This window comes from Dama dama, chromosome 10 (assembly GCF_033118175.1).
Source record: "Dama dama isolate Ldn47 chromosome 10, ASM3311817v1, whole genome shotgun sequence".
In the NCBI taxonomy this organism is placed as follows: domain Eukaryota; kingdom Metazoa; phylum Chordata; class Mammalia; order Artiodactyla; family Cervidae; genus Dama; species Dama dama.
The window spans coordinates 2,747,881-2,766,629 of record NC_083690.1 but is presented as its reverse complement, the minus strand read 5'-3'; the positions used below and the strand labels follow the sequence as shown (position 1 = coordinate 2,766,629).

General features: G+C 66.0%; 1 protein-coding gene across 1 annotated transcript in view; it reads right to left on the bottom strand.

Annotated features, from left to right (window-relative positions):
- CACNA1H (calcium voltage-gated channel subunit alpha1 H) overlaps positions 1–18,749 on the bottom strand; it is a 56,955-nt gene continuing 38,206 nt past the window's right edge. The window contains exons 9-34 of the mRNA XM_061153873.1: positions 17,365–17,807; positions 15,795–15,946; positions 14,933–15,118; positions 14,099–14,216; positions 13,692–13,847; positions 13,391–13,481; positions 13,040–13,248; positions 11,220–11,636; positions 10,689–10,789; positions 10,436–10,559; positions 10,275–10,343; positions 9,982–10,166; positions 9,694–9,820; positions 9,406–9,531; positions 9,112–9,201; positions 8,661–8,853; positions 8,081–8,098; positions 6,805–6,956; positions 5,942–6,051; positions 5,619–5,752; positions 5,402–5,472; positions 4,029–4,107; positions 3,242–3,363; positions 2,724–3,147; positions 2,339–2,499; positions 1–1,777 (exon numbers count right to left, since the gene is read on the bottom strand). Coding sequence (XP_061009856.1) covers positions 773–1,777; positions 2,339–2,499; positions 2,724–3,147; positions 3,242–3,363; positions 4,029–4,107; positions 5,402–5,472; positions 5,619–5,752; positions 5,942–6,051; positions 6,805–6,956; positions 8,081–8,098; positions 8,661–8,853; positions 9,112–9,201; positions 9,406–9,531; positions 9,694–9,820; positions 9,982–10,166; positions 10,275–10,343; positions 10,436–10,559; positions 10,689–10,789; positions 11,220–11,636; positions 13,040–13,248; positions 13,391–13,481; positions 13,692–13,847; positions 14,099–14,216; positions 14,933–15,118; positions 15,795–15,946; positions 17,365–17,807 — 5,063 coding nt within the window. The 3' untranslated portion in view covers positions 1–772. The remainder of the gene's footprint in view (positions 1,778–2,338; positions 2,500–2,723; positions 3,148–3,241; positions 3,364–4,028; positions 4,108–5,401; positions 5,473–5,618; positions 5,753–5,941; positions 6,052–6,804; positions 6,957–8,080; positions 8,099–8,660; positions 8,854–9,111; positions 9,202–9,405; positions 9,532–9,693; positions 9,821–9,981; positions 10,167–10,274; positions 10,344–10,435; positions 10,560–10,688; positions 10,790–11,219; positions 11,637–13,039; positions 13,249–13,390; positions 13,482–13,691; positions 13,848–14,098; positions 14,217–14,932; positions 15,119–15,794; positions 15,947–17,364; positions 17,808–18,749) is intronic.

Sequence of the window (18,749 nt, the reverse complement as noted above, 5' to 3'; positions counted from 1 at the left end):
TCTGCTTTGCAGCCCCCCCACCTCCCCTTGACTTGAGAAGCCGAGTTTTCCGCATCGGATTATTGCAAACGTTTAACCTGAATTTATAAAAGAAAGTGAAACGACGGGGCCATCAGCTCAAAGTCTTGACCCAGGCCCCACGGGCAGTGGGGGGTCTTATTGCACGGTCCCCACTCCCTGGCGACCGGTCATTTCCCAGAGACCAGAGTCAAGGTGCTCTCTGGAATCCGGAGGGGTTGGAACAGCGGGGAGTGGGTGTGGAGGGGAGATGAGACAGCAATGAGTGGTGGAGACACGGATGAGAACTCGAGACTGTGAGTGACGGAAAGCGTGGCCACGGCGGCCTTTGGCAGGAAGCTGCCACCAGAGGGCGCGAGCGGCCCCAGGCGTGTTCCCTATAAAAAGAAGTGGACGTGAAGATGGGGCTCTGCTGGGCGGGCTCCGCAGGGCGGCCTCTGCCTTCCTCCTCCTGTTCAGTTTCTGGTCCTTGTTCCTGGAACTCCTGAGCAGGCCGCCAACATGGCCCGGGACCACCTCGGCACACTGGGAAACCCCAAACCTGAATCGATAGGACGGAGGCCTCGGGCTGTGGGCTCCCGCTGCTCCACATGCCCAGAACGGCATGGGCCACCCTCTCCCTGTGCTGACATCCTTCTGGCTCCTCTGCCCTCGGGGGGCCCGAGCCAGGATCCACACACAGCCCTGTCCTGGCCGCCACACTGCTGGGCGCACCCCAACCCCAGTGCCAAAGCCTGTGGGCACTGCACCCGGGCTACACGGGCTCATCCACGCTGTCACCCGGGACTGGCACAGCCGGGGGGGACACTCTCTTCGGAGGGCTCTCAGGGACGGTGAGGTGCACCCCCCGCCCCTCCTCTGGGGGGACTCCTGAGGGCACTGGGGGCTCCGTCTCCCGGGGTTCAGGAGGGGCTGTGGTGCCTGAAGAAGAGGGTCTGGGTTCTGGGGCAGCCCCATGGCCCCCATCCGTGAACAGGTCCCCACTGGGGCCCCCCACGTCCAGCGGCTCAAAGGCGAAGTTCGGGACGGTCAGGTGTTCTGTGCGGCAGGGGGCCTGGCCCCGCCGCTCCCCCTTGGCAGCAGCGTCCAGCCCTGCGCCGTCTGCGGGCTCCAGGGGGTCTCTGTGGGGCACAGCCTCGCAGGATGGGGTTCGCCGCCGCAGGGTGGTGCTGCTGCCCTCTGCCGCAGGGGCCCTGGCCGCACCCTCATCCTCTGCGGGGGGCTCTATGGAGATGCAGGGGGGGCTCATCTTCTTCTTCCTGCGTGCCCCCAGGGCCAGCTCGGCCTCCAGGGCCCGGGGCTTTGCCTCCCCGGCCTCTGGACGGCTGTCTCCGACACCCGGCTCTCCCGAGGGTCGCCTCTGCTCGTCCACCCGGCCCGGCTGGTCCAGGAAGCCCCGGGCGTCCACGCTGTAGAGCCTGTGCAGACCTGGCTCGCCGCCCACCATCCCACGGGCAGTGGGCGAGGCCGAAGGACTGCGGGCAGAGCTGGTGATGTGGCTGACCTCCTCATCGGCTGGGTCTGGGGCCTCGGCCTCCTCCCCACCTGGGGCCGGCGGCCGGCTGGAGAGGCAGTGCTGTCCAGAAGTGTGCTTGCGGGTGCGGATGCTGGCGGGCCGCGGGGACCGTGGTGGGGACTGCATGGAAGGCCCCAGGGATGCCTGCCTCACGGGGGTTTTCCCGCCGGGCTCTCCCCAGTATGGGCTGCTGGCCCCAGTGCCATCAACCTGCCCTTCCAGGGACTCCGTGCGAACGGCCTCCTGCAAAAGCAGGGAGTCAGGTGAGACCAGCCAGAGGGACTCCCTCCCCACTCCAGGCCAGGTGACCTTGTGACCCCCAAGGCTATGGGCCAGGATGAGATGAGGCTTCAAGATGCTGGTGTGGACGCACTTGCCCCGCAACTGGAGCAGAGGGACCCTCACCAATTCTGGTCGTGTGGGGGGGACTGGAGGCCAAGCTTCTGTGGGCAGAGCCTGCCCAGGGCCCTGGAAACCCCAAGGGGCACAGACCCCGGCTGCAGCCGCTGCTTGACTGCGGTACTAGATCAGCTTGGCTCCCCAGGCAGGAGGGGGAAGGGAGGGGGGCCAAAGGCTCAGGCAGGAGAGGATCTCTGGCTGCAGCCAGGCTCGCCAGCACGGTTTCTGGGGAGGGGGGGGTCTGGGGGGCTTAGTCTGCTGTTTAAGGGGCCGTGGGACCCCGTGGCCGGGTGTGGTCATTACAGACTCCAAGGGCCTAGCGCCCACATCTCTCACGCTTCAAATGGGGAGGGAACCCCACAGAGATCCCAGGACTTGGCTGAGGACCCAAAAAACGCCTCCTACCTGTCTGCAGAGCAGCCGGCCGACACTAGGCGAGCGGGCTGCACCCCGAGGGGGCAGGGCACAGAGGGTGTCGCCACCCCTGGCCGGGGAGGACACAGCAGAAGGGACCTGGAGGGAGGCGCAGGACTCCACAGGCGGCGAGTGGGCGGTGGTGGCCCGGCCTGCGGCAGGAAAGCGCCAGAAATGCGAATCCACTCCTAGCGGGCCCGCCCCGGCCCCCTCTGCCCAGCTCCCACGGTCCCTCTGGCCCCACCCCACCGCCCCTCTGCCCCATCTGACTCCGCCCACCCCGCCCCCATCGCCCACCGCCCCTCCAGCTCCGCCCCGGCCCCGCCCCGTCGGCCCCGCCCGCCCAGGGCCAGGCTGCCTCTGCCCGGGGCCGTACCTGAAGCGCCCGCGTAGGTCTCCATCTCCACCTCCTGTAGCGGGTGGGGGTGAGCGGCTGCCGCAGGCACCACGGGCCGGAACATGTAGCTGTCGTTGGGCAGCGAGAGCATCCTGGACACCGACACCTTGCGCACCACCAGCACATTGGGGGAGTCCGGCGAGGCGCCGGGGCTCTGCGGGGCCGCGGGCCTGGGCCGGGCGGGGGACCCCTGCGCCATCTCCATCTCGAGCTCCGCGTCCAGCTCGGCGTCCTCGCGGGCCTCCTTGTTGCTCTCCTCCAGGTGCTTCATGAGCACGGCCACCACCACGTTGACCAGCACGAACTGGGCCACCAGCACGAAGGTGACGAAGTAGATGGGCGAGATGGCCGGCAGGTAGGTGAGGCAGTGCTTGTCCTCGCGGGCGCACTCGCGTAGCGTGTCCTGCGGGCAGAGGGGGGCGGGCAGGGTCCCAGCTCTGCCTGCAGCCCCCCACTCAGGGGGCTCCCATTGCCCCGTCCACCGCGCCAGCCCGTACCTTCATGATCCCATTCCAGTTGTCCCCGGTGGACACGCGGAACAGCGTGAGAAAGGCCATGCCGAAGTTAGAGAAGGTGGCGTGTCTGCTCAGGCCCTCGCAGGGGTTGTCCTCACTGCATTCTGCCGGGAGCGACCGGGTCAGCCTGCCCCACGGGGCCGGGGCACACATGGGCCTGCCCTCCCCCGGGAGAAAGCCATGCTCCTCGGGGTGCAGGGCGGTGGCGCAGCAAGTCCCCTGCTCTGCGGAATGACCAGGCAGCCCTGGCCCCGGAGAGCCCCAGATGCTGGGTCAGGCCTGGGAGTCGCCAGGCCCAGGGTTGGGGCACCAACTTCGGGGTCTGGGCAGACCCTCAAAGGTGACAGCCACCTCGACCCCCTCCCACACAGGCCCACTGGTGGCTCCTGGAACCCACTGAGCGTTCCGTTCACTGACACCCAGTGCGAGGGGGCTCCCATAGGACCTGGGCTGCCATGAAAGGTCCCCACAGGCCCCCACCCAGACTGGCCGAGCCGCCGCCGGGGCGGTCTGAGGAAAGCCTGCCTGCAGCACGACCTTGGGGGCGGGGAGACTTGGAGCCACACCCGTGTTTGCGCGTGCAGTCATACGTGTGCGGCTCTGTCGGCCTGGCCTGGGTGTGAACACGCGCGCGGGTCTGCACAGTGCGTCTGCGTGCGCCGCGTCCACAGGGGACGGGCTGGAGGCCAGGCCAGCGCCCTGAGCGCATGCGTGAAGCTGCGCCTCCCGGGCGTGTCTGGCGGGTGGGTCACCGCGCCGCCGCACTCACCGAGCCTCCCGAACAGCTCCACTCCCAGGGCAGCATAGATAAAAAACAGGAGCATGAAAAGCAGGCCGAGGTTCCCTACCTACACGGGAGAGAAGCGGAGCGAGGTCAGGGAGCTCAGCCCACCCCGCCCCCCACCCGCGATCTGCCCTGCGAGTTCCCAGGCCTGCCCTGAGCCCTGTGCTTGCTCCAGGCCTCCTGGCCTCGAGGCTCCTGTGGCCCCAGGGCTGCCTGGTGCCCAGGGCCCCTCCTTGGCCCTCACACCTGCCCTGCACCCGGGGGGCTGCATCCAGCTCCTCTGCTCCCGAGTGCCTCGGAGCGACTCCGGCGGACTCCAGCCTCAGGGTCTCCACGGGGAGCTGAAGGCGGAAGCTCTGCAGGCAGCCAGGTCTTGCCCCACCCCTGCCCCGGACTCTTCCAGGAATTTGCCGCCCCTCCTCCACACCTTCCTGACTCTGATGTGGGTGGTCCCCCTCTTCACCAGCCCCCAGAGGGATCACACCAGGGGTGGCTGGGGCCTGGGCTTCACCCCGCGCCCCACCCCCCGCTCCCACAGACAGGGGGCAGGTACCCAGGAGCACTAAGGGTGTAACTGGGGGCTGAGAAAGGCTGCTGGGGACCAGTGGAGGCCAGCTGAAGATGCAGGGTGTGTACGGCTGGGGAGGCAGCGTGTGGATAGATATATGCTGGGCCGGTGGACAGTGGCCAGGAGGGCTGGATGATGGACAGCTAGGCATCTGGTAGATGGGGGACAGACAACTGTCTGAATGGATGGATAGAAGCCTGGGTGGCTGGATGGCTTGTTGAGAGGGCTGGAGTCACGGTCAGATGGACACACGGATGCCAGGGTGGACTGGCTCAGGGGCTGAATACTGCACAGATGGGGCAATGAGACTTTGAACTCAAGAAGCCACACAGGGTCAGGGCGGGGGCTGTGGACACAGGACGTGAGGATGCAGGGCCTGAACTGGCTTCAGGAGAGACAGGCCTTTGGCCAACACCTGAGCCCTGGGTGTGGTCCTCCAAACTCGACAAGCCCAGGGCAGCCACAGGCCCTGCCCTCTGCCCAGAGCCACTGAGCACAGAACTGCACCGGCGGGTGGGCCCTGGTCTTCCCCAGAGAGACTAGAGTGAGGCCGGAAAGCAGGCGGGCCGCCCCCTCACAGCACAGCTCAGCAGCCCATTACTCCCTGTAGGTGGCGGGGAGGGGCTTGATAATTGCGTTTGTCTCAAGACTAGAAAGACCACGTGAACGAATGATGCCTGACCAGTGAGCGAGGCCCTCCTGCAGCCTTGTCCTCTTGGGGGCATCTGTGATGCCCACCCTGGGGGCAGGGGAGCCAGACCCAGGCCAGGCCCCCGAGCGGCCGACCTACCTGGGGCAGTGCCTGGACCACCGTGTCCAGCAGGGCCCGCATGCCCGTGGCCATCTTGAGCAGCTTCAGGACTAGGACAGGGAGCTGACCATTAGTGGGGGTGGGGCTGGTCTGACCCAGACCACGCGTCCCCCCGAGTCGGTCCACTGGGGCGGGTGAGGCAGGAGGTGGGGGTGGGCCCTCCAATGGCGCGGGGCTCAGGCGGGCGGCGGCCTACCGCGGGCGATGCGGAGGACACGCATGATTCGGATGATGGTGGGGTTGATGGGCAGTGCTGCGTTCATCTCGATCTCCTCCAGCGTGATGCCCATGATGGACAGCAGGACGATGGCCAGGTCCAGCTGGTTCCACCTGGGCGGGTGGGCAGGCATGGCTCAGCGAGGGCCAGTGCCTCCTCCCCGGCACCCCCAGCCCTTTGGAGCCCCCGGAGCCCCCTCCCCGCCCCCTGGGAACGTCTAGTGTCACCAAGGGCACCCCTGCTCAGCACCATCCCCTCTGCAGGCCTCTGGCCTTGGCGCCCACCTGCCCCACCCCACACACCTGTCCTTGAAGAACCTCCGGAACCCAAAGGCCACCAACTTCAGCATGGCCTCCACGACAAAGACGATGGTGAACACGTAATTGCAGTACTTGAGGGCCTCGTCCAGAGCCTGGGGGCCAGCACCAGGCTCCTGAACGTCAGGCTCCCAGCCCAACAGCCCTTCCCACCCGCCCCCTGTAATGCTGCCCGCCCCGCCCCGCTGCCTCTCTGCTCCGCTGCCCCGGGCACCCCAGTCCCGCCCACAGACAGGCCTATTACTGGATGCAGGTCTATGCCGGCTTAGGGAGGCCTGCCTGGCCTGACCCTTGCAGCATTCTCAGGATGACCCTCAGTTGGAGGAACCTGCTGCTGGGAACCCAGACTCCCGGCCCTGCCTGGACCAGTCCCACCCACAGCTCAGCGCAGGAGCCAGCCCGCCAGACGGGCTCAGCTTCAGCTACGGAGTCAGAGGCTCTCAGCTGTTTTGGGAGGAGGGGGCGTCCCGTCTTTGATGAAATAATGGAGATGGGATCTGAGAGCATCACCCTCTCAGTCTGACCTTTCCTGGACTTAGGGACATCCCCCAGCCAGTGTTTTGGATGGAACCTGTCACGGGGTCAAGGATGCCCTTGGAACAGGTGGCCCTGGGAGTGTCCACTGGCTTTAAAGGAAGGAGGGCCCTTTATTCAAGCCACACCTCCACGTATCCCACAAGCCCCGGCGAGGGCTCAGACAGCGTTGCAGACCTGGGGCCTCCAGTTCTCAGGGTAGCACCACCCAGCTGGCAATGGACCCCAACCTTGGCGACCGTCCCCCCCACCCCACGGCGCCGGCCGCAGGCCTGGAGGCATGGGGGCCAGTGTGTCAAGACAGCGAGCCCCACCTTGGGCTGGTTGTAGTGCTCCATGGACATGGTGATGACGTTGACGCCGATGATGAAGGTGATGAAGAGGTCCAGGTAGTGGCTGGTGCACAGAGTGTGGATGGAGCGGCGGGTGGGCGAGTAGTCTGCATAGTAGGGCCGGCGCTGGGCCTCTGCGGGGAGAGCGCGGCGGTGAGTGGGTGGGTGGGGCGGGACAAGAGGGCTGCCTCCCAGGGGCTGGGCAGTCAGGGGGCTAGGGGAGGGCCCAGGCTCCCGCGTGGGCCTCGGGGCAGGTCACCCACTGACCTCCTCCTCCAAGAGGGCCTCAGCCTCAGAGCAGGTCCCTGGAGTGGGCGCAGAAGCTGAGACTCCACTTGGGCCCTGCCCTGGGGCCCTGTCTGGACCCCACACCCTGCCAGGAGGTCCCCAGCCAGAGCCTGTGTGGTCTACTCTCCTGGACTGGCATCAGGGTTCAGAGATACCTCAGTGATGAAGGGAGGGGCAGATGGGAGCTTTTTGGGGGGGCAGGGGCAGTCTCAAGGCAGAGCAGGGAAGGGCAACCCTCTATACCCCCATCTCCCTGGCTGGGCATGTGCTGCGTTCTGGCCACCAGGCCCAGAGTCCCTCCGCTCCCTGTCCTCCAGGAGGCCTGTGGCCATGTGCCTGCTGTCTGGGGTCTGCCTGCCCTCCGGTCCATCTGAGGTTGGTGGCCATGACCTGGGGGAGGGGAGGGGGTGCATCTCCCAACAGCTCTGTCTGCACTAACTCCTGCCTGCAGTGACTCCCGGGGGCACAGCTGCCCCCACTGCACAGGGGCCCTCCCTGGCCTCAGCACCCATGGGCAGGGACCAGGGAGAGCGGGGCCAATGGGAACCACCCCTCCCTGGGGCCCGCATGCTCCTCGGTCTGCATGCGGTCACTAGAGAGCTCAGCGCAGCAGCCAAGGGGGCCAGAGGCCGGTGAGGCCCGGCCATCGCTGAGGATGTGGGGCAACCAGCCGGCAGGCGTCCCAGCATAGCAGGCAGGCGTGCAAGCCAGGCGTGCACACACGGGCTCAGAGGCAGCAGCGTGAACACCAGGCAGGCCAGCCAGCAACCCCTTCTCCTCCCACTGGCACCTGGCACCCCGCAGCCATCCCGTGCTGACCCTGCGGTGGACCCCAGGGGGCTTGGCACCCTCCTGCAATGTCCAACCTTCCCTGTGGCAGGGGCAGAGGGGCGGAGGTCAGGCCAGTCCGCAGCCCCATGCAGTGGCGGGCAGAAGCGGGACTGAGGCATGCGAGGTGGGGGGCAGGTACCTGGGTTGGGGAAAGTGCCTGGAAAGACAAGGAGATGGTCTGAGCTGGCCGGTGGGCGGGGCCAGGACCCCTCCTGGAAGAAGCCCACTCTGCTCCCCAGCTTGGGCAGGGGTGTCCTAAGACCCTCTCTCTGTCTTGAATGGCTCTGCTTGCTCCCCCCACCGAGGCGTGAGAACACAAAAGCGGGGTGAGCCTGCCCCTGCAGTGGTGGGCGTGGGGGCTGGGGTCTCATCCCTGTGCCTCCTGGGAAGGGCCCCCTGCCTCCTCCGCAGCCGTCCTCTGAGGACATGAAGGGCGAGCGTGCAGAGCCATCTGGAGAGGCCAGGGCCGAGGGGAGTGGGGCCAGGCGGGGGGCTCCGGGGCCAGGGTGCTGAGCCGCTGCCCGGGTGCAGTCCCCACAGCCCTGGGCCGGGGGCAAGGCGGACCCCGGTTCCGGCGGCAGCAGCCAGGTCTCGGAGCTGCCCCTGGCTAGCCCCCCGGTCCCCAGCCACCCTCCCATAGGCGAAAAGGCGGCTCAGGTGGATGGGGGGCTGGGCGACGCGCAGGTAGCCACCGGCCACCGCCACCGGGAGGGCCTTACTCCTGCGCTTCCTCTCCAGGCGACGCTGCCGCTTCTCCTCGCGCCGCCGCGCCTCCTCGGCCTCCTGGTGCTGCCGGCACTTGTGGAAGTTCTCCACCACGACGCCCACGAACATGTTGAGCACGAAGAAGCTGACGATGAGCAGGAAGGAGATGAAGTAGAGCAGCATCCATGGGTTGTGGTTGGGCACGGGCTGCGGCACAGGAGCGCGCGTGGGTGCCGGCCCGCCCACGGGCACTGCCCCCGCCCACACGCGCTGAGCCCCGCCCACGGGCACTGACCCCGCCCACACGCGCTGAGCCCCGCCCACGGGCGCTGACCCCCGACGTGGACCTCTGCGGACGTCCCCGGAGGCCAAAGGCAGCCTCGTCTCGGGGGACATTGCGCTCCCTGAGATGAACGGAGACCAAAGGAGAAGGCCCGCGCGGAGGCGCAGGGCCGCCCGCCGCACCTGCTGGTCCACGCCCACGGCGTCCAGCCCGTCGTACATGATGTTCACCCAGCCGTCCTTGGACGAGAGCACGAACAGCGACATCAGCGCCTGCGAGGCCAGAGCAAGGCGGGCACCTCTGGGCGCGGCCTCCTGCTGGGCGCGCCCCGCAGGGCCACACGCGCTGCCGCGGCTCGCTCACCGCGGACCCTCCTAACTCGTGGGCTGAGACCCTGCGGCTCCCGCCCTCCAGATCAGGGCTGCGCTGGGTGAGTCACCCTCCAGGCCCGCCCGCCCCGCCCCAGCCCCGCCCACCTGGCCCAGGTTGTCGAAGTTGTACTTGCGTCGCACCCAACGGTAGTGTGCGGCCCTGCACTCGGCCTTAGTGGAAATGTTCCTGGTGTCGGCGCCCTCGCAGTAGTAAAACTTCCCCTTGAAGAGCTGACCGGGAGGGGCGGTCACCCAGAGGGCCAGGCCCTGCCCCACCACCCCCCGCCCCCTCACGGGCCCTCCCTCTCCCTGCCTGCTCGGGCCGCGGTCTTCCCGGGCGACTGCGCCGCTGCTGCCCACTGCCACCGTCCCTCAGACAGGCAGGCCACGCACCTGCACCCCGAGGATGCCGAAGATGATGAAGAAGGCACAGCAGATGAGGACGATGTTCCCGATGGGCCTGAGGGATGATATCAGAGTCTCCACCACCAGTTTGAGGCCCGGCGCACGGCTGATGACCCTGGAAGAGGGCCAGAAGGAACGCGCTTGCTGGGCGCGCCCAAGGGAGCTGCCACCAGGAGGAGGCCAGCACTGCCTCTCCTGCCTGGACCCCGCCCCACCCGCGGCCCCGCCCCCCTGCCTCCGTCCGCTCCTTTGGCTCCGCCCCGCGGCCCCATCCACCTCAGAGGCCGCAGGGTCCGCAGCAGGCGCAGCACACGCAGGATGCCCAGGATCTTGGCGCCGCCAGCCGAGGCCATGGCCACGACGATGTCCACCAGGGACACCAGGACCAGCACCCCGTCCAGTATGTTCCAGCTGCTCTGCAGGTAGGCGTGCTCACCCGAGACGAGGCCCAGGGCCACCACCTGGAGAGTGCAGAGGACAGGCTTGTGGACCTACGCCCTGTACACGTGGTTGCGGCCGTGGCCGCAAGGCCACAAACAGATCCCCGGGTCCCCAAGGACACGGTGTACCTTCACCATCATCTCCACCACGAAGATCGCTGTGAAGATGTAGTTGGAGACGCTGAGGAAAACGCGCTCCTGCAGGAGACAGGACAATGGGAGGGGCCGGTGGTGGCCGTGGAATGCACCCCACCCCCCCACACCCCCCCCCAGCGAGGAGAGAGCCTCACGGTGCTGCCCGGGTCAATGTCGGGCCTCTCCAGGGCAATGGTGATGCAGTTGAGGAAGATGAAGACGAGGACGACGTGATCGAACATCTTGTGAGCAATGATCTTTTGGCAGGAGACACGGAACCTGGGGGCCAGGAATGGGCGTTTTTGGACAGTCCTGGCCAAGCCCTGGCTTCTGTCCACAGAGCTCACGTCTGGTAGGGACGAAGGGGGCCCCCAGGGTAGAGTCAGCTCTCCCAGGCACACCCCTCACCTGTTCTGCGGAGAGAAGAGATACAGGGCCCAGGGCTCACGGCTCCGGCAGCACTCTGGCTTGTGCGGCTCCAGCACCTTCTGCAGCCGTAAGCAGCAGCTCTGGGGAGGGAAGGGGGGTGTTCAGGGCCCCTCCCAGCCTGCCCAACCCCAGCCCCTTCCACCTTCAGGCTCAGCCCTGTCCACCCACCAGGTGCTGGGCCAGGGAGCTACACTGGGGTCCGAGGGGACCAGTGAGTGGCCATCCTCAGATCCCCACCCAGGTGGCCCCCAGCAGTCCTGGGCAGCAGGGTGCCCAGCTGGGAAGGCACGTCCCCTCCCCCTGTGGAGGTCTCACTGGCTGACCGACTCCAGCCCAGAACCAGCCCTCAGCTGGAGGTGGGGCTGAACCTGGGGCGAATCCCACTCCAGAGCTCCCCATGGATGCGCTCTGGCCCAGCCTGTCCTGCTTCCCACCCCCAGGGCCTCCCATGAATGCTGCCCCCACAACTGGGGGAGGCAAGGGGCCAACGTGAGGCCCACCCCCACTCACGTCCTCCACGTCGTCGTCAAATTCGGCCGGATCCTCCTTGTGGCTGTCGATGCGCAGGAAGAACTCGCTGGGCAGGGCCAGCACCTGCCCGTTGCAGTCGTGGGTCTTGGTGGGCAGCAGGGTGGCTGGCCGTGGGGGCCGCAGATCCAGCGTGCTGCGGTGGTCCAGGGACTCGGCGCGCCGCAGCGGCGTGGCCCGTGTGCCCGGCGAGGCCCCCGCCCCGGGCCGGCCATCCTCGGCTTCCTCGTCAGTGCTGCCGCTGCCCCTGCCCTCACCGGAGAGCAGCGACTCTCGCTCCCCACACTGGCTCCTGCGCTTGAGGCTGGGTGCGCGGCCCAGGCTGTTCCAGCTGGAGCGCCGGCTGCTCCAGGCACTGTTGGGGCCCCAGGGGGTGCAGGGCGAGCTTCGGAGGCTAGACTGGGGGGCGGGGGCAGGAATGAGCAGGTCACACCCCTCCCAAGTCACCCCCAACACCCTGGCCTCAGGGCACCTGGCTCACGGGCCTTTCCCTGCTGAAAGGGATCGCCACAGACACCCGTGGGTGACGTTCGTACATGGATCATCTCCTTTAATGAGCTTCCCTGGTTGGGAGAAGGGAATGGCTACCCACTCCAGTATTCTTGCCTGAAGAATCCCACGGACACAGGAGCCTGGTGGGCTACAGTCTATGGGGCCACAAAGAGTCGGACACGACTGAGCAACTAACATGCATGTGTAAACTAAATAGGGCCTCTCCTCTAAGGAGCAGACAGCCCTGCTGGGGAGCTGCCAGTGGCACTGGGCTGTCAGTGAGATGCCTGTGGCGCACAGTGAGCTGGAGACACCACCAGCAGGTGTCAGAGCCCTAAGTGGGCCTCGCACGCCAGCTTGAGGACCAGAGGGTGGGCGGAGGTCATCAATGGTCATCAATGGGCCAGGGACCAGCTACAGACCAGGCATCCTCAGATGCGGCCCAGCAGCTGACCTGGATCTCTGGGGAGGGGTCACTCATCAGTTTCTGGTTGGCAGGCTCTGGACTTTCAAGGAGAAGCCGCGCACTGCCTCAGGAGAGAGACTGGGCTGTGCTCTGGGGACTTCACCTTTGCTGCACCTATGCTCTCTGCCCCTCGCTGTTTCCACCTCCTGGGCCAGCAGGAGCTGAGCTGCAATCTGGCCCAACAGCCCCGTCCTCCTCCTGGGGCCTCTAACAGCTTAGCTGTGATGTGCTTGGCCGTGCAGCTTTTCTGTGACTGACACTTGATTTCCCCCCCTCTCGATGGTTTGCCTGGACTTTCCTCCAGGTTCACCCCCCACCCCCCCAACCCAAGTTAGCTTGTCCTGCTCCACCCACCCCTCCCTGGCCCTTCTGAGGTGCACAGAGCCGGTTCTGGCTGTGTCTCTCTGGGGTGGTGCTTCCTGGGTTTGTTTGGAAAGACCGGGGGCCCCAGCTTCACAGGGCGCTGTTGGTCGTGATGCACAGAAGCCTCTGCCCGGCTTCCGTCACCTGTTTCGTGTACTCAGCTTTTACACCTTTTTGCCATCCTTCTCTGTTTTCCCTTCTTGTACACTCTGTGCTCTGCCAGCTTTTATCTTACATTGCGCAAATTGGAAGATAAACTTCTGGCCTGCTATTCTACTTGCTTATTCATATGCCTCCCGTAAGAACAGCTCTTTCCAGATCCATTTATAGAAAACAAAGTGCTCAGGCCTGAGGGATTTCTGGGGTGTGAGTGGGGACGGCACTTTTGGGACCCTCACTCATCTCTGGGAAAGGCCTAAGGAGCTGTGTTGGGGGGTGAGCCTGAAGGTGCCCTGAGGCCAGGGCAGGGGACCGTCCCTACCAGAGATTTCTGGTCCCCTAGCTGAGGGTCCATGGAGCTGCTGCTGCCACGGCGCGAGTCCAGGGGCCCAGGGGCCGCGTCCAGGTGTGGGGAGCTCTTGGGGGTGGGCATGGGCGTGGCTGCCGTGCGCATGATAAGGGGAGGGGGCAGGCTGCCCCGGCCCTCCAGGTGCCCGTTGGGTGTCACCGCCAGCGAGTACATCTTCATCTCTAGGGGAGGGGGGAGACGGAAGGCCACTCGAGCCTGCAGGGCTCCCAGAAGGAGAGCCTGTCCACCTAGGACCCAGCTGTGCCCAGACCCAGGAGGCAGCGTCCCCTCTGCCCCACCCCTGCCCCCCACCCACACACGCACCTGTGGCCCTGAGGTCTCGGAACTTGTCCAAGTCTTCCTCCAAGTGGGTGGATGTTTTGTCTTCATCTGTGTCGGACCTGGTGGCATCGCCCTGTGCCCGCCAAGCACACAGCACACGTGAGGCTCCCCGCGGGGGGGACCCCTGATGGAAAGGCCAGGCCCACAAGGGGTGGGCATGGACAGAAGAGCCCAGCAGGGCGAGGATGAGGTCTGCCCCACACTCCTGGCTCCCACCGCCTCCCCTGGAAGCCCCCTCACCTCCCCTGGAAGCCCTTCACCTCCCCTGGAAGCTCCCCCTCACCTCGGCCTGGAAACCCTCCACCAGGATGGCCACCAGCAGGTTGAAGAGCACATAGTTGCCAAAGGTCATGAGGGCCACGAAGTACAGGGCGGCCCAGGAGGATGTGGAGGCCATGCCGTTGTACAGGACGACATTCCAGTCCTCCTGGGTGAGGATCTGGGGGAGGGGCAGCGGGCAGAGTGGGCCCAAGGTGGGGGCCGAGGGGGCACCAGGACGGAATCCTGGCTTGGGGAACACCTCCAGGCCTCAGGAACAGAAGGACAAGTAAGACCAGGCCCACCACCCCAACATCCCGGCCACCGTTCTTCACCCCCAGTGGCCTCGGAGGGGTCTCGGCCAGCTCCGAGCAGGTCTGTGGCCCCCCAGGGACCACCGTGCACAGCAGGGGACGGCCTGCCCAGCTGTACCTGGAACACCGTGACAATGGCCCATAGCAGGGAATCAAAGTTCTTTCGGTCGGGGACTGTGTCTCCGGTATCTGTTTTCAGGCTGAATTTGCAGCCGAAGAGATGCATGCCAAGGATGCTGGGGGGGTGGACAGGCAGGGGTACAGTGAGTGACTGCTGCGGAGGGCCAGGTGTGGAGCTGGGGACCCAGCCTGGTCACCCCATGCCCACCATCCACTCCTCTGCACCTCCCAGACCTCTGGCTGCTTGCTGGGCAGGGCTGCCCAGGGTCCATGGGCAAGCTGTTTCCATTCTATAGATGTTAAGACCAAAGCCAAGAACGCGGGGAACACTGGAGGCCACTCTGGCTTCAGGCAGCGGCCAGGACTGGGTGTCAGTCTCACCTGGCCTGTGTGGGCCGCCCTCCGCCCCAGCCCCTCCCCAAGGCCCTAGGCCCTGGGCTCGGGCGACAGCAGCAGTGGTCCAGGAGCCCTAGCCCACCTGCCTCGCCCTCCTCCACCCCCTTCGCCCTTGGCTCTTTTGGGCACAGTTCCACGTCCCCCACTGCGTGCTGGTGCCTGGCATGGGAGGCACCCAATCAATGCTAGTAAAACCCACAGTGACTGAATTTGTCTTCCACTTTGAGGCTCAGGGCACCCCCGGCCCCCAAGCCAGGGCCTGCACCAATGGTGCGGTGGGCGGTGCCGGCCGGGGCGGGACTGGGGGCGGTGCTGGCGCGGTGGGAGGGCCCGGCCGGGGGCGGGGCCTCCCGTCCTGCGCCGGCGCGGGCTCAACGCCTCGGGCCTTCCCCTTGCGACCACCCGCAGCAGGGCGGCCTCTGCGCGGCGCGCGCACCTGAAGATGAAGATGAAAAGCATGAGCAGCATGCAGAAGGTGGCCACGTTGTCCATGGTCTTCATGAGCACCACCAGCTGGCGCCGCAGCGCGGGCATGAAGCGCACCAGCTTGAGCACCCGCAGCAGCCGGAAGGTGCGCAGCACCGACAGCCCGCCGTCCGCTTGCCCGATGATCTCCCACACGCTGGGGAGCGGGGCAGGCAGGGTTAGAACGGCTTTCGGGGCGGCGCGTGCCTACTCCCGCCCTGACTCTGGGACACCCTCTTCCCAGAGGTAGGAACGACAGCCCGGGGGCCACCCGGGAGCCACCGCGGCCTCTGCTCAACCCCAACTGGGAGCAGGTTCGGCTGCATCAAGGCGTCGGAGGGGCTAAGGGGTGGTGGTGGTGTCTCTGAAGACTCGACTGGGCGCCTTCCCAGCGTGCCTGGCTTGTCTGCTCTCGTTAGGCTGGGGGCCCCCTTGACTCCCAAGGGCCCTGCTTTGTCCTGGGAGAGGGAATTTCCCCAGATCCCCCTAGTCCTTTCTGTGCTGATTTTGCTGCAGCAAGCTGGCCTTCCTTGAGGGGGCTGAGCCCTCAGTGGAGGCCGGCTGCAAGGCTGAAGGGCCACTGAGCACCTGCTCTGTTCCCACAGGGAGCAGCTCCACTAGCTTCTAGAAACTCCTGCCTGAGCTGCAGCTGACCTCACCATGTGGACCTGACAGTGCCTGTGAGGAGGGGCGATGACCCCCCCAGGACACCCCACCTCTGCACCCTGAAGGCAGGGCCTTTCCCAGTGGCGGGGGCTCTGCCGTCTGCAGGGGCTGTGGTGGACACGGGAGCTTCCCCAGGTCCCAGGGGCTCCTGGGAGGAGGGGACCCACCTGATGACCACAATGATGCCGTCAAAGATGTTGTAGGGGTTCCGGATGTAGCCCAGTGGGCCGCAGGCCAGCAGCTTCAACAGCATCTCCAAGGCAAACATGCTTGTGAACACAATGTTGCTGATCTCCAGGGCGTTGGTCAGCTCGTCAGGCTGTGGGTGGCAGAGGGGTCATCAGGGCCCGCCCCCAGCCCCCACTGCCTGTCATGGCAGGGTGGGGCACCACTCCACTAGGCTGGGAGCAGGTAAGGCTGCGTCAAGGAGCTGTGGCAACATCTCAGGAGGAGCCCCATCAGCTGCTGTCCAGAGAAAACAGGGACAGCATGGGTGTCCCCTCCAGCTGCACCCAGCCTGCCTGGCCCTCCCACCCTGACGGTCCCTGGCTCCCCCAGGCCTTGCCTGACCTTCCCAGCAGCATGTCTGAGAAACAGGGCTTCAGAGACTTCCCAGACCCCAATAGCACAGGCCCTGGGAACAGAGCCTGGAGCATCTGTTCCGGGGTGGGCATGTGGGTACCTGGGGTGCAGGCAGTACTGTGGTTCCCCCAGCAGCTGCCCTGGCCCTGGTGGCCCCACACACCCTTCCTTGTCAGCAGAAGGCCCCAGAGGCCCCTTTCTTACCGGGATACACTGGTCTGCCTATGTGTGCAAGTGCACACCTGCGCCAGTGTAAATGCTGGTGTGTATGTGCCAGTGTGTGGTCTGCTTGTGTGCACATGTGAATCTGCATGTACCCACATGTGTTGTGTGCATGTGTGGCCACCCATGTGTCTGTACACAAGTCCACATCTGCACAGGTAACCTTTGCGTACGTGTGTGTGTGCACGTGTGTGCGTGTAGAGGCTCCTCCTGGCCAGGGATCCCCCAGCCTGCTGTTGCTCCTGCCCTGGATCTCACCCTCACAGACGGCACCTCCCAGCTGCCAGCTGGAGGCTAACACCACTTGGACTTTCCCTGAATTGCTAAAGGATGAAAGACCAGAGCTTACGGGACTTAAAAAGCCCAGAGGGCAGAAAAGGAGGAAGGCAGTTTGGTCATTAAGAGTGAACTGGCCTCAGTCCCCAGAGAGGATGACCTCTCCCTGAAGGCCCAGCCACTGCTCCTCGGGGAAGCCCCAGTCCAGGGCAGGGGCCACGTGCCAGCACCATGTGCCACCGCCACATTCCTCCTCTGGGGCCACCCAGGGCATCCCAGCCCGAAGGTCCAGCTCATACAGGGGGCTCTGTCCATGAAAGCTGGGCTCTAGGAGTCCCACCCTGAAAAGCACCAGATGGCCTGGTGAGTGCCCTTGGTTCCCTGCTGCCTCTGGGAGCCCCACCCCAGACAGAGGACCTCCAGACGGGAGCCACAGTCTCTGTTCTCCACTCAGCAGAGGCCCACCAACAAGCAGCAGGAGCATCCGCTGAGTGATAAGAACTCCCGCACAGCCGACCTCCAGCCCCACCGCCATGCCTGTTCCCCAACCCCAGAGAGCCCTCTGTGGAGCCCATGGGAGACTAATGCCGGCAGGAGACACAGGCAGGCAGGACGTGACCCAGGGCCACGCTGAGGGCTGTCTGTGTGGGCGCCCACCTGCTCGTGGTACTCGACGCCCATGCTCAGCGTGTTGGTGAGGATGGCCACCATGATGCCCCGGTTGAAGTACTTGCTGTCCACGATGCGGCGCAGCTTGCCACTGAAGGAGGCCCAGATGCGGCCCAGCCCGCCCTGCTCACCCGCCGCCGCCCGCCGTGGCCCCCTCCGCCGTGTGCCGCCCGCGCCTGGTGCCTCCGTCTCGGGGGGCGACTGCATGGGGTCGCGGTGGTCCCCGTGCCGCACATCCTGCGTGAACTCGTAGACCCCGTTGCTGTCTGAGTCTCCACTGCCCGAGTCGCTGAACTCCAGCTCAGGGTCCTCCAGGGCGCTGGTGCAGTACGGGCAGCTGCTCAGCTCACAGGTCAGCGTGCCTGCCTGGGGGCTGGGCAGCGGGCACGGCACACTCAGGCCCGACAGGCGGCTGGGGGCCTGGCCCAGTCCTGCGGGGAGAAGGACGCGGGCAGCCTCAGGTTGCTCAGTCAGTGCCCAGGAAGCAGGCGCTCACGGAGGCTGCTGTGGGGTGAATGGTGTCCATGTGCACACCTGCACACCCCTGGGCACACTCACATACACTTGGGCACACAGCTGAGCACATCGTACACACCTGGGCACACGCCTGCCTGCATACAGCTGAGCACGGGTGCACATCTGGGCACTCTCATACACACCTGGGCACACAGCTGAGCACACACACAGGCACAGACTCACACACTTGCACACCCGTACGCCCTGCAGAGCTGCTCTCTGTTCACTCAGGGATAAAAAGAGGAGGAGGCTCATCCCCACAGGAGCCACACCACCCACAGAAATATGACGTGAGCCACTTTCCAGTAAATGGATGCTGTGACTGTGAACGTTCCGGCTCACGATGCCCTGAGCCATCGCCACTTCACACTGCCTCCCCGCTGAGTCTCTGGGGCCCAGGTGACTCTGCACCCACAGCGGCTTAGACTCGCCGCAGCCAGGAGCCCCGCAGGGCCATGCTCCCCCAGGGGCCAGTGCAGAGCTGCAGGCACGCGTGCAGTGACGCCTGGGGCACTGTGTGAGCACGTAGGGAGGTCCCGGCACACATACCTCTCCCTGCCCCAGGTCCTCTGCCAGTGCAGGCCACCTGGGAGGCCTCAGCCTGGTGTGACCCCAGTGTCCTGCGTGAACCAGGAGGGTCAGGCCGGGGGCCCAGGTGGGAGGACCGAGTGTACCGAGGGGCACCCTGGCTCCTCTCTGCTCAGCCTCTGGGAGCTCTGCGACCTTGGCTTCCCCTCTGCCCGTCGCAGCCAGTCTCCCCACCAAGAGCGCGGGCCAAGTGCTCCTCCTGAGAAACGACTGGCCGTCCCACTCGGGACATCCCCATGGGACACAGCCCCGGGGCTTGTTTTTGGTTT